At 36.7% G+C, this 14,581-nt stretch overlaps 1 protein-coding gene and 1 long non-coding RNA gene across 2 annotated transcripts; one reads left to right on the top strand and one right to left on the bottom strand.

Annotated features, from left to right (window-relative positions):
• The first annotated feature begins 4,609 nt into the window (after window positions 1–4,609).
• Window positions 4,610–9,043, top strand: LOC132615043 (uncharacterized). Its single transcript, XR_009572532.1, has 3 exons — window positions 4,610–5,317; window positions 7,456–7,513; window positions 8,775–9,043. It is a non-coding gene; the product is annotated as an uncharacterized LOC132615043 (long non-coding RNA).
• A 2,546-nt stretch (window positions 9,044–11,589) lies between these two features.
• Window positions 11,590–12,117, bottom strand: LOC132613296 (uncharacterized). Its single transcript, XM_060327318.1, has one exon. It carries the CDS (start codon window positions 12,115–12,117, stop codon window positions 11,590–11,592), a length of 528 nt encoding a protein of 175 aa, XP_060183301.1.
• Between the last annotated feature and the right edge of the window lie 2,464 nt (window positions 12,118–14,581).

Genomic DNA, 14,581 nt, shown 5'->3' with positions numbered 1-14,581 from the left:
ACTGGGGGTTCTCACCGGCACCACCCTAGGAGGCCCGTGGAGTCCATGCACTATCAACAATTTCGGAAATAACATCGGATATCAGCCATGTAATCAACGACTCCGGGATAAACATCCGACATTGGACTCTCACGTCATTCAAGTAAAAGAGTTTTCTCAAATATAAATTTCGCTCAATCAATGATTCCGGGTTGAACATCGGACATCGGCCTCTCACGTCACTCAAGTAAAACTGAGCCCAGCTCATCAAGTGTTTCATCAATGTCATCAATATCTCAATAATGTATCATGAAAATGAGAGTGCGTGCAATGAATGTATCAACATCAACAATTATGCTCTGTATCAGGAGTACCAACAATGGGCACGTCAATGATATATCAGAATCTCAAATACCAACAGTGGGTATGCCAACAATATATCCGAATCACAAATACCAACAGTGGGTATCCCAACAATATATCTGAATCACAAATACCAACAGTGGGTATGTCAACAATATATCTGAATCAAGATGATAAGCAGAATTCAATATCTATCAACAACTTACGGCGTCAAGCCAACACAATAAAATAATCAAACACAACACAACGAGGTGGCTAGTCCGGACACACAACAGGACCCAACCTAAGACAATATCCAACCCAACTTCATACCTGAAGGTTCACATGCTGTCTCCGATAATATAATCTAAATATACGTTTCACTATGCGAAGTCTCAGCAAGGGTAAGCCATAATCTACCTGGATGGCCGAACTGCAACACCAATAACTAATTCCTTTGCCTTGCCTTTCCGCTGAACCTCAGAACCAAATTAGTCTAAGCATAATCTAATTCCAGATTAGAAATCATGAAGAATGATACTAATATTGCTAGTATTTAAATTAGATCAATTCTAGCCCTAGAAATTTGGGAAACGGGCCCACAAGGGCAAAACGGAAAATTGGAAGCAAAATGCCAAATTAAGTACTACAATGATTATAACCTAACCACTTATTGCTGATTTAACTCAAGGATTAGCCTAATTTCTGATTTCAAGAAAAAACTCCCAAATTGAGTATAAACCCTAACTCTTTGATTCCGAAATTCAACACTAAAAAGGAAAGATATATGATTAACAAGCTTAGATTCATCAAAATCTAACATAAACATCATCAATTTGTCCCTAATAAGCCTAGGGACAATGTTCGTCAAAACCCTCTTTCAACTTCCATCCCTATGGGTTTATTAAAAGGAAAAGGGGAAATCTAAGATGATTTTGGTTAAAGGAAGAGTAAAGGAAGAAGTAAGATTTACCTCCAAGAATGTCTTCAAAATATCCTCCAAGAATGTCTTCAAAATATCTCCAAGAACTGTTCCCTAAGGCTCTAATTTCGAAATGGGAAATTATGAGGGTCTAAGGGCTTTTAACACTTTATTAATTTTACAAATTGCCTGTCACCAGCTTTAGCGGTACTGGTAACGCCCCAGTGGCGCCGTTTCAGCGGTCAAGCCTAAAACACTTGGGCCCCTACAGCGGTAGGGTTACCGCTCCAGCAATACCGCTGCCGCGGTGTTGGTGCTGCCAAAGTGGGCACCAGACACTAGGAAACTTTCTAAGTTTCACAATTTGATTCAATTTTCTGACTAGCTTTCGAGGCCATCTGCTCACATACCATACACACAGACACACATAAAAATGCGCTATGAACGAGTCCGTGGGCTCAGAATTCCCAACGGAGGTCTCGTTGACCGAGTCAACCCCCGATGCCTTAGTTTCAATTTCCAACCCAAGTCCCGAAATGCATCCAAATGCATTGGGAACTGAATCAAATATACACTCAAGTTCTAAAGGACTATCCGGACCTCTCAGAATCGATGGAATTCCGAAAAAGGTCCGTCTACTCAAAATTCAACGTCACTTTAAGCCTATATTTCATAAAAGTTGCTCGAATCCGGTCTAAACACCTTAGGAAGCGTGCCAACGGTCCCTAGTGTCAAAATTGAGCTAATAAATGCTCGGGAGCGGGCGAAAATGCCGAAAAGACTATAGCGACCAAACGGGTCGTTACAGTTGTAAAATTGCAAAATACAATGGATCGTTACTTGAGAGTAGTTTCTCTTATTTTCCTTTGCTTGTGAGGTGATTGATCATTTTACCTGCTTTCTATTTAGTTTTTTTTCCTTAAATAAAAAAAAAACTAAATATTGAAAAAGTGTTTGACTTAGCTTAGTTGACGATAAATCCTATACTTTCTTAATCGCCTTTATGTTGTTTCTGTGGAATTCGACCCCGACTCATAATTGGGTGAATTATATTGCGACGACCCTGCACACTTTCTCACTTAAGGAGTGGATTTCTACACTTTCTCACTTGAGTTGTTTTCTTCTCCTTCGTCTTGTGTCCTTTGTGTTATTTTAAATGCGTGTGTTTTGGGACTTTCGTTTGTCTTTGTGAGGGCACGTGTATTGCAACACTTAACGAATAAAACATTTCTCGACCTAGGACTCTTGGCCGCTTCCATTAAGGAAATAACATTTTGTCACTAAGTGAAGCGGCATGGCTAATCTTTTACACTTGAGGGAACATGCCAGTTTTTTTTTTTTTTTTTTTTTTTTTTTAATTTTAAGAAAAGTAGGGGAATCTTATCTTGAATACATGCATGTAACTAATTGTGATCCCCATTGTCGTCATGGTTACCTTGTAGGGCTTGATTGTTTGTCCTAAACTCGTAAGTGTTGTTTTAAGTTGCTTGAGGACAAGCAAATACTTTAAGTTGGAGGGATGTTGATGTACCGTTGAAATACGGCACATTTTATGCTTTTTAAATAAAATTTTACTTGTTCTTAAGTGACTTTGTGTCGTTTCTTATGTTAATTACTTTGTTATAGGTAATTTGGTTGTTTGATGTCAAATACATGGAAAATGGCAATAAAGGAGCCCTAGGATGTGATTTTCAGAAAATTCAGGCGGAAGAGAGGATTCATGGTGGATTATGCGGTCCGTGAAATATTCTACGGACCGTATTTTTGCCTCAAAACCTTAACATAACCAAGGTAATAAAGGGGTAATTACGGTCAAGAATCAAGGTCCGTAAAACAATTATACGGGCCATGAATTCCACCATATATCTGCAACATAAAATCCTTCACAACGAGCCAATCTACGGTGAAGAATTACGGACCGTATTTCTGTTTCACGGTCCGTAAAAGTCAGCGTGAAAGAAGACCTAATTTAGGAGAACTTATATTTTACGGTGGATCTTTACAGTTCTATGGATAGTAATTCTGTTTTACGATCTGTATTTATTTCCGTTGGGGCAACTTTGTCACAAGTATTTTTTCGTGTTTGGACCATTATAAATACATTTCTCAGGTTTTATAGTGGATATTCTTCATTCAATTTTTGTCTCCTTGTCTTGAATACAATTATTAAGTGGTTGTTGGAGCTTTTAAGAGGAATCTTTCACTTTTTGGCTCCATCTTCCATAACTTTGTAAGATTCTATGAAGTGTAATATATTTATTGTTTCTATTTATTGAATATGAGTGGCTAAAATTCTTAGCTAGGGTTGTGGGACCAAAATGTGCTAGTTATGTAAATGAATCTTGATATCTAAGCTTATCTTTTATGCCATAGTTGTTTTCTAGTTATTCTTCATTATTCAAAGTCTTTTAATGGTGGCCAACTTTAAATATGCCTAAACATTTTCATTTCGCTTGGAAAAGAAAATGAGGGTTAGAAAAAGAATAACTAGTAAGGATATGGGGCTTTAAACCCTATCTAATGACTTGAGATGGGAATCAGAAAGTCAACTTAGAATAAAACTGGTTGTTCATGTTTTTTTAAGGCTTGAAAAGGCTTAGAAAGAAACTCACCGATTGTTGGAACCTAATTTTTGACCTCCCATAATTTATTTTAATCACCCAGAGTCCTTGAATATTAAATGGAGTGAAATAGGTATTTTTAGAAGCCAAAATGATTTTATAAAATTATTAGATAATATTTTACCATTATTACTTGCTAAAATAATTTCTATAAATATTATAAGTCATTTGGAAATTAATTTACATATTATTAGAACAGTATTGGTATTTTCCAGAAAAATTGAATCAATTTGGTACGTATTTCACTTATTTGAATTCAAGGAAATTGGTTATTTAAAATAAACATTCAATTTTGCCATTTAACTTTAGTTTTTTGCACAAATAGGTCATTATGGTCAAAATATGATTACAATTGAAATAATCATTTGAATAATCTAATTTTCACTTTAATAGCTTAATTTATGTTTTATCTTAATTAGGGTCACATTTGCAAATTAGAAATTAATTTTAAAGTGATCTTGATTGAAAAATATGTTCAATTAGTGGATATTCTTTTAAATACGGCTATTTTTTTAAAATTATATGTAGAAGCTCATCCCAATATACATGTCTACATGGATATACACATGAATATACGTATACATGTGTATATCTCATGTATACACATGTCTAAAACTGAGCCGCCTGTTCCATTTTAAAAAGTGGCCGGGTCCAGTCTATTAAGGACTGACCCGGCCTAACAACTCAAAACATATAAAAGCACTAAGGCTTCAACCAAACGAACCCCTAAGGGGTTGTTCTTATTTTCTCGATTGAAGGGTTTTTAAACCCTAGCGCCGCCTTAAGGTGACTTCGTCTCTCCTACGTGGTTCACTATTTTTAGCAAACTTTCAGAGTGCCACAGGCAGAGTCGTGATGTGTGCTTTTTGAGGAAAAGCATTTAATGCTTCGTCCTCTTTCATCAAAAATCTAGCCAAACGAGGCTATAAATTTGTATTTTGTTACTTTACTTTTTCATTACAACGGTCTCAAAGGTCTGTAAATCTTAATGGTCTTTGTTTGCATGTGCTTGAAATGCCGAATTCTCATTGGTTCGTCGAAGACCTCTCGGATTGAGGTCAAATTTATTTCTCTGAGAATTTTTGAGTAGATCTTAGCCGTATATGTTTCAATTTGCTAAAATCTGGGCCATTGAAACAATGTGGAGAAGCAATGCTTGCTTGTCCTACATCATTTTAGAATTAGGGTTTTATGATTTAGGAGTTCTATAAATCGAATCCCAAATTTGCATTTTTTTTTAAAAAGTTTGAGCATCTGAAAATCTCATTTGCATAAAAATTTGAATACCTAGGTTTCTAGCTATTTTCGATAAAAACCTTTAACTTTTGGATTAAGTTTAAAGTTTTTAAATATTAAGTGTTGTTGTTATTGTTGATTGGTGGCTGAGTGTTGGAATTTGGAGGAGAAAAGGTTTTTCTAAGGTTCAATCTCTTCTAGGATGCACCATAAAAAGGTAATTTCTCATCTTTTCTTTTATTGCATTTCTTTAATTTATGCTTTATGTGTTATTAGTTTAGTTTCAATGTAGTTAGTTTTGCTAGTTCATTTTGCTTAAGTTAGGTTAAGATGATGTTGATTAGTTTAGTAACTGGGGTCTGATTTCTGTCTACATTAACTTAATATGTATTTTTGTTAATTGGTTGCTATCTAAGTTAGTCTAATATGTATTGCTGTCTATATTAGTTTAATATGTGTTGCTTGTTAACTTGTTGCTGTCTAGGTTAGTTTAATATGTGTTGTTTGTTAACTTGTTGCTGTCTAGGTTAGTTTAATATGTGTTACTTGTTAACTTGTTGTTGTCTAGGTTGGTTTAATATGTGATACTGTTTTTATTAATCTGATATGTATTCTTGATTGGCTTGATTACTGTCTGCTAATATTAGGGTTTATAGTAATTAAGGAAGTATTTACATTAACCTAGGATGTTAAGAGATTGTTGGTCTTATCCTTATGTGTAATTTAAATAAGTATTTGCTTTTTAAATACATAACTCTATTCCTGAATCATGCTAGATCATTCATAATATTGCCTAAAATATTTATAGTCTAAATTTGTCTAAAAGGGTAAGTAATCAAGTTTAGATGCTTTATAATGGTCTCTGTTTGACCCATATTCTTTGACAACACTGTATTCACTTTAAATAAGGCTTAACTTTGGTTATATGATTCTGTGTAAGCTTAAAATGTGGCTTGAGTTGGGCAGTAAGTTGGTATTGACATTCATGGGAGATTATACTTCAATATGGATTGCAAATTAGTAGTCAAACTTGTTTACAAGATTAGGCTTAGTCTATGACCTGCTAAAATTTGCTTACATAATCTGTTGAGAATTTGTTTTAACACATAGTTATGTTAGTGTCTTGTTTGAAAGAAATTAACTTTAAAAGGAGATTATACACACCTAGTAACTAAGTGATGACTTGTTTGGGTTCTGAATTTGTTCTTAGACACCTAGTTGCTCCTCTTTGTTTAAGCGGAATCTCTATTTGATTGGGTGTTTAACTTGTAATTGGCTTATGGATTTTAAAACTGGAATATAAGTAGGGTTTAAGAAAGGTTTCGTACATTATTGCGTTAAGGAATGTTTGGTAAGGCCTTGAGTATGAGTTATAGGAATGTTTAGATCATTAATGAAGTATTAAACAAGTGTTAAGAAGGTGATATAAGGATTGGAGATGAAACGAAACGACGCGGACAACTTTGGAAAAACTGTGAGTTACACGACCACATTATACGGACCGTGGAACTTTATACGGACCGTATAACCCAGCAGCAACAATGTTTTCCATGGTGGTGAACCACGGACACTTATATGGACCGTATAATGTTATACGGACCGTATAAGTGGTCCGTATAATGCCCGACGGACTGATTAAGTTGCAACTATAAATACATGTTCCCACTTTATTTTCTCATTCTTTACACTCCTCCACTTCTTTCAAAACTTCTAGAACATTCCATACATATCACTTTTAAGAATACAAGGGAAAATCAAAGGTTCATATCACAAATTCAAGTGAATCAAGTGCAAGGAAGCTTTTTGGGGTTGCTAGAGTTAAGAAATTCCTTGGGAGTTGAAGCTAGGGTTTTCTTCAAGTGAAGTATTTCCAACCAAAACTCGTTCCTACACATTCAAAGGTGAGTTTCATGACTATTCCGTGTTGTTTAAAGTATTGGGAATTTGAAACACTTGGATTATGGAAGAAGATGGAAAAAGGGTTACAAAATATGAAATTGGGATAATTGTGAGTAGTAGATTAATATGAATCATGAATATTGATATGTTGTGATTGTAATTACGTCGTGAATGATGTTAAGAACATGATAGGAACATTAGATGAGAATGAATATGATGTTGTTCTATGATCATGATTATGGGTGACCTTGAGAAGAAATTGTGGGGATTGGATGATGATGAATTTGATAAAAGTTATTGATGACGATATTATGAATGTTGTTATTGGCGTTTGGGAGTTAATATATGATATGCAGAAAGTAGTATAAATAAAGGAGATGTTGCACAATTTTCTTTAGCTTTATTAAGCACGTTTATGTAATCGATTAGCTAATGTTAATGCGAATTCTCTTGAAGGTAGAAACGTGGGCATTGGAGGAGAACAAGCAAGCGATAGATTAGTTAAACGACAAAGGTATGTAAGGCTAGTCCCTTCTTTCTAAGGCATGACTCTTATAGCATGAATCCTTCTATCTTTCCATGATTTTCTTATATATCGGAAACTATGAGTCTACGATCATAAAGAGTTTCATACAAGATAAAGAAAAGAGACACGTTACGAGCATGACAATATTGATGATAAATCTAAGTCTAGAAGTCCTAAAGCTCATGAATGACATTCTTACGAAGATGATAATCCTTACATGATTCCTACGATATTATTTTCCCTACTTCTCCATGACTTTCTTACATTCCGGGAACTATGAGTCAACATTGATAAAGATCTTCTTATGAGATAAAGATGAGGAATATGTCATGAATATGATAATAATGATGATAAGTTTAAGCCTAGAGATTCTAAAGCAAGATATGATGTCTATGAAGTTAATGATCCTATTTACGATCCCTTGATGTTGTTCATGGTGTACACTCACCTTAAAATGTCAGTTCCTTCAAGGTGAGATATGATGAATATGATCACTTCATAATGTAATCGGGGGTTCTCGACCTTATGTCACCCCGATATTGTTATAGACTGTCTATAAGCCCTAATGCATGTCCTATGACCAATGTTCCAAAAATTTACGAGTATATGTTCATAGAGGAGTTCATATGAGATAAAGGTAAGAGATATGCCATAGATGCGAGGATGGTAATGATTAGCCTAAGTCTAGAGATTATAAAGTCTATCATACGATATTTATACGAAGTTCACGCTACGAATATGATATGATTTTCATAGATTGTCTTTAAATTCAAATATATGCCTTATGGAAAGTTATGATAAGCTTATGAGATGTATGTGATGGCAATGATGATGATGAGATATACCGAGCCTTGTTATGGCCGGGTATGGAAGACATGTATGTGATATTGTCGAGTCACTACCTGACCGAATACGGATATTGTCGAGCCACTACGTGGCCGAATATGGATATTGTCAAGCCACTACGTGGCTGAATATGGATAATGCTTTATGTGTATGAGCAGATACGGTACTACGATGATGAATTATATGACACAATGATGTATGCTCTATGATGATTCACGTACTATGATTATGTATATATGATATATGTATGAAATGTATCCATCTTTAAAAGTCACGCAGGTTTTGCCTTCACCTTATGACTTATGATTTCTCTATCATGTTCATTTCATTCACGCCTTACATACTCAGTACGATGTTTGTACTGACGTCCGTTTTTCTTTGGACGCTGTGTTCATGCCCACAGGTAGACAGGGAGACGGTGCAGACCTATAGGAGCTATCAGCAGATTTACAGGAGCACTCCATTATTCCGGAGGTGCTAGTTGGTTTATTCTTGTGTGTATATATATGTATATGTATTTTGGGCACGACGGGGTCTTGTCCCGTCCATATGTCTAGTACTCTAGTAGAGGCTCGTAGATACGTATGTATGGGTAGCATGGTCTCACGATGTCATTATGGTACATATATTATTTTGATAGCCGAGGGGCGTATGTATATAAATGTAATTATGTTTCCAAATGAAAAATGGTTTTCCTATGATTGAGTATTATATTAATGAATGTACACTTAATGAGTATGTTAAGCAATAGAATGAGTGGTGCTCGGTGGTTAGCCCCGGGTACCCGTCATGGCCCCTAGTCGGGTCGTGACAAAATTAAAGGATAACTATATTGATATAAGAAAAGACCTAATTTGGCAACCAAAGTTCTATCGATGACTAAGACCTCCAAATTAAGTATAAAAGAAGCACCAAACTCTTAAATTGACCACAAAGGAAATAAAGTTCCCAAGCAACCAACCCCTCAACAATCTCACAATCATAAGCTTAAGCAAGCTCTCAACACTCAAAGAGTTTTCAATGTCAATAATCATAAAATTATAAGTATGAAATGTTTGAAACTCCTATTTATACTTGAAATATAAAGAAGACAAGTAAGCTATTACAATATACCCTTAATGAATTAAGGGCCTTGTTTGGGTGTCTTCTTTGGGAATGCAACTTGAAAATGCCAGCCTTTAAGTAATAGCCTCATTGCAAGCACAGCCATCTTCAACACTCTTCTCCAATCCGTCCTCCCCTGCTATCACCAATATTTGAAATCTCCGGAAAGTCTCTAGAGTGTACTAAATAATGTCCCTCTTCATGAATAACCCTTGCATTGTTTAAATTTCACGAGCTTGGCTCCTTGTGAAAGGTGTTGATGCAACTTGGGTTGTATTAAAAGGATAGGTGTAGATCATCGACATACCAGTGGCATGGTGGGCGATACTGGCTTTCTCAGGAGCCGTCGAAATATCAACCTCATGACCCTACTGACAGTCATCCCCTTCTTGGGTTGTATCATTCTCCCCTTCTTGAAAATAGTTTGCCTCAAATTTAAGGGTTCATCATCTTCCACTTCTATAGGAGAGAGAGATCACATACATTGAAGGTGTTATGGACTTGATATTCCAGGGGAAGATCAACCTTGTAAGTATTGTTATTAAGCTGCTCAAGCACCTTAAATGGACCATCTCCTTTAGGCATCAGCTTGTCTTCCTTTTGTTGGGAAACCACTCCTTGTGAAAATGTAACCAAACCCAATCACCCGGTTCAAGCACAACTCTGTTGCGACCTTAATTTGGTCTCTTGGTTGTTTCTTGGTTCTTCTTCTCAAGGTGAAGTGTCAGCTTCTCATGCAATTTCTTTATGGCCTCGGCCCTTTTGTTGCTATCTAAATTCAACATAACATCTTGAGACAAAGGAGTTAGATCTAAAGGGGTTAGGGGACATGCCAATAGTACTATGAATGACACTATTGTAAGAAAATTCAACTAAATACAATTGACCTTCCCAAGATGCTAGTTTTCACTTAACCATGGCCCTAATCGTAGAACCTAAGGTCCTATTCACAACCTCGGTTTGGCCATCATTTTGTGGGTGACAAGAGGTAGAAAATAACAATTTAGTACCAAGTCGTCCCACAATTCTTTGCAAAAGTGGCTAAGATATATGGAACCCCTATCACTCACTATGGTTTTGGGAATACCATGCAATTTTACTACAGGCTCAACAAACAAAGATGCAACATGAGATGCATCATCAAACTTATGACATGCAATGAATAGGCTAATACCTTGTTTACTAGCATCACATTTAATTTCAAAGATTTTGTCAAAATTGGGCAATTGCAACAATGGCACAGAGTTAAGCATTTGTGTCAAAGTTTCAAAAGCCCTTGCTTGATCCTCAACCCAAGAAAAAGGTTTATTCTTTCGGATTACCTCGGTCAAAGGAGCGACTATGGTACTAAATCCTTTAACAAGCTGCCTATAAAAGCTAGCCAATCCATGAAAGCTTCTCACATCACCAGTGGATTTAGGAGTTGGACAATTCTTAATAGCGTTTACTTTGGATTCATCAAGTTCAACGCCCCTTGAACTCACAACAAAACCCAAGAAAACAACTTCATCAACACAAAAAGAGCATTTACCCACATTAGCATCAAGTTGTTCTTGTCTAAGAACTTCAAACACACATTTCAAATGAGCAACATGTTCATCCATGGCTCTACTATACACCAATATATCATCAAAGTAAACAACCACGAATTTGCCAATAAAAGGTTTCACACATGATTCATTAATCGCATGAAAGTACTATGAGCGTTAGTGGGACCAAAAGGCTCACCAACCCTTCACATAGACCAAATTTATTCTTGAATGCCGTTTTCCACTCATCTCCGGGTTTCATCCGGATTTGATGGTTTCCACTCCTAAGTTCTATCTTAGAAAATATGCGTGAACCATTCAATTCATCAAGCATGTCATCAAGACGAGGTATGGGATGGTGATACTTTACCGTTATCTTGTTGATAACTTGGCAATCAACACACACGCTTTATGTTCCATATTTCTTTGGCACCAAGATCACAGGCACGGCACATGGACTCATACTTTCTCGCATAACTCCTTTTCAAGAAGTTCATCCACTTGCTTTTAAATTTTTATGGTGTCCTCCAGGTTGGATTTATAAGCCGGTTTGTTTGACAATGAGGACCCCGAGACAAATTCAATTTAGTGCTTAATTACCATTAAGGGTGGCAATCCCTTTGGAAGCTCCGCAGAAAATACATCATCACAGTCCTGCAAAAGAGAAGAAATAGAACTAGGCAAAGAAGAGGTTAGCTCGTTAGTATGCAAAGCATAATACCTATGTGTGAGGAGGACCATCGGTTGTTGCTCCTCCAACTCCTCCCTAATCTCCTCTAGATTTTCCAAGAGGGCCACCTTAGCTTTTCTTTTCGACTCCGTCTTTTTCTTACTCCCCTCTTGTGGACTACTTCCCTCACTATATTCTTGTACACCATTGCTCTTCTCTTTCGACTCTATTATTTTGTGGTAAACTTCACCAACTTGCAAAGGCGTCATAGGACATAACACATGTTTGAGCCCATTATGCACAAGTTTGTACCGATTGATTCTTCCATCACTCTTGGTTGACCTATGATATTGCCAAGGTCTTCCAAGTAAAAGGTGATAAGCTTGCATGGGAACAACATCACAAATGATCTTATCTTGGTACTTCCCAATTTTGAACTTCATAGAGGCTTGTCAAGTCACTTTCGACTCTTCACATTCATTAAGCTATTGGAGTTTGTAAGGATTTTCATGATTGGTGGTGAGAAGTTTCAAGAAATCAACTAACATCGTACCTGCAACATTTGCACAACTCCAACTATGAATGATCATGACACACATATTTTGGTTGATAACACATTTAGAATGGAAGAGGTTCTCTCTTTGGCTAGGATCATCCATGGCCTTGCTTATCATTGTTCTCCTTACCACATAGCTAGGAATGGTGACCTCTCCTTCTTGAGGCTTGTCCATACGTCATCACCTTTCTTGCCAAACATTTGGAACGGTGACATCTCCATTACCCTTTATATCATTTTTCTCTTCATCACTCTCATGTTCATCATTCCCATATTACCCTAATCATCTTCCTCCTCATGCTCTCTCTCATCATCACTACCCGTTTCTCTCAAAATAAAGGTTCTTCGATTGGCATACTCACTTTCTATATGGCCAAAGCCTTGACATGTAAAACATCAAATCGGGTTAGATTTTTTACCTCCTTCTTTTGGAGCAAACTTTTAAGGTTGCTTCTCAACTTGATTTTTTCTCACAAAAGGCTTCTTAGATTCTTGCATAGTGCCATTATTCTTTTGTCAATTGGAGGAAGAATTTCCTTTTTCCTTGTTGTTGTTGCATGAACTTACATAGCCTCTCGACTTGTTAATCTTATCCTCCTTGAGACCTTCCTCTATCTCAATAGCCTCTTTAAGAGTTTCATCAATGTCGCTATAGTTGTGGAGTCTCATTTGGGAATTAATTTCTCTATTTAACCTGGCTAGGAACCAAATCATAGCATTCAATGTGTCCTCTTCAAATAAGATTCACATCTTCACAAGTTGGAATTCATCATAGTATTCTTCCACACTATTTTTGCCTTGCCTGAAAATGTACACCTTCTTCAATTGCTCTTTCTTGTAACCTTCAGTGACATACTTACACCTTAAAATATTCTTTAGCTCTTCCCAAGTAGGTGTAGGAGCAAGTCCATGCAATCTCCTTGCCTTCACTTCAGTTTCCCACCATGTGGAGAAGATGCCTTCAAATTAAGCAATGGCATAAGATGCCTTTTTCATTTCGGACATTTCATTTGTCAAGAATATTCTATCACAATGCATCACCCAATCAAGAAATAAGTAAGGGTCACTTCCTCCTTTGAAGGTTGAAAGAGTGACCTTGATAAAGTGGAGACTCGTATCTCGTCCTCCCCTATTCCCATGATTCCCAATAAGTTCTTCATCATAATCATAGCCGTGTTAATCACAACCTTGGTAACCTCACGAGCTTGGGATGCTCCTCGCCTACTCATTTGAGGGATAAGACTATTTCTTCCACCTCTACCTCTATAAGCACTTTGAGCTTAACTTTGTTGTCCCCAAGCTTGATTGGTATAATGCTCACGAATAGCATTATCTATCTCATCATCATCATCAAGTAGTTCATCCCCATTTAGTTATCGGTTATTTGGATGGTGTTGGGGTAGCATTGGTTCATGTGGTGGTGGGTCATTTGGTTATGGATCATGTAGAATTTGGTCTCATGGAGGTGGTGGTGGTGGATTTCTTAGGGGTATTGGAAAGTTGGGTGGTGGGGTAGTGTTTTGCGGAGTAGGGTTATATAGTTGGTGGATGGCTCCAGGTGACAACGTAAGTGAATGGTCTTGACGTTCCCTACTCGTAGTCCCTTGGAGACGGACTTGAGGAGAGTATGAAGAGTCCCTCATACTTCCCTTCACAACTCTCATCTCTCCTTCAAGGTTTCCCATTCGAATAGACATGTCCCCCATTTGTCTAGACATCTTGGCTATTATTGAAGACAAAACATTATGTGTTACTTCCCCGGTGGGAAGTTGAGTTTCATTTTTGGTTAACATGGTACCTAGAAGACAATCAACAAATAAGCAAACGTATTAGGATAGAGATAATCAACTCACAATCCCTCAAAAGTGTGCACCTTTGATTGCTTCACAAATTTCTTCGGCCAATGATTGTAATCTTGTTAACTCCGGTTGGTCATAAGGGAATTAGTTTCTACTCTTAGCCGAAATGGATTTTTGTTCGACTTAGAAAGATGGACGACTTAATTAAGACTAACGGACTTGAATTAAGAAGTTGTCAACGAAGTCAGAACTAAAAGAACTAAAAAAATTGGTACGAAATGAAGTGGGACTCAAGACTAATTAATAAGCACGTAAGGACGATTACGAGTTATTAAGTAGTTTAGAGAATCAAGGAATCGAAATGGAAGGGAAATAAATCGAACTAGGTTAAGATGTTGAGTATCTTGATATAGGGTCTGTGTTACCTTATATGGTCCGTATATTTGTTGTACGATTGCAACGTTGGCTCATATAAGTTATACGGTGTAGAAATATGGTCTGCCTTCAACTTTATAATGTGGACAAACTTAAGATGTACGGTCCGTACAAAAT

This window comes from Lycium barbarum, chromosome 10 (assembly GCF_019175385.1).
Source record: "Lycium barbarum isolate Lr01 chromosome 10, ASM1917538v2, whole genome shotgun sequence".
NCBI lineage: Eukaryota > Viridiplantae > Streptophyta > Magnoliopsida > Solanales > Solanaceae > Lycium > Lycium barbarum.
This window is presented reverse-complemented; position numbering and strand designations above follow the sequence as displayed.

What these genes read in the sequence shown, in the direction of transcription:
- LOC132613296 (XM_060327318.1), bottom strand. Translation starts at nt 12,117, where the DNA reads ATGAAGTTCAAAATTGGGAAGTACCAAGATAAGATCATTTGTGATGTT.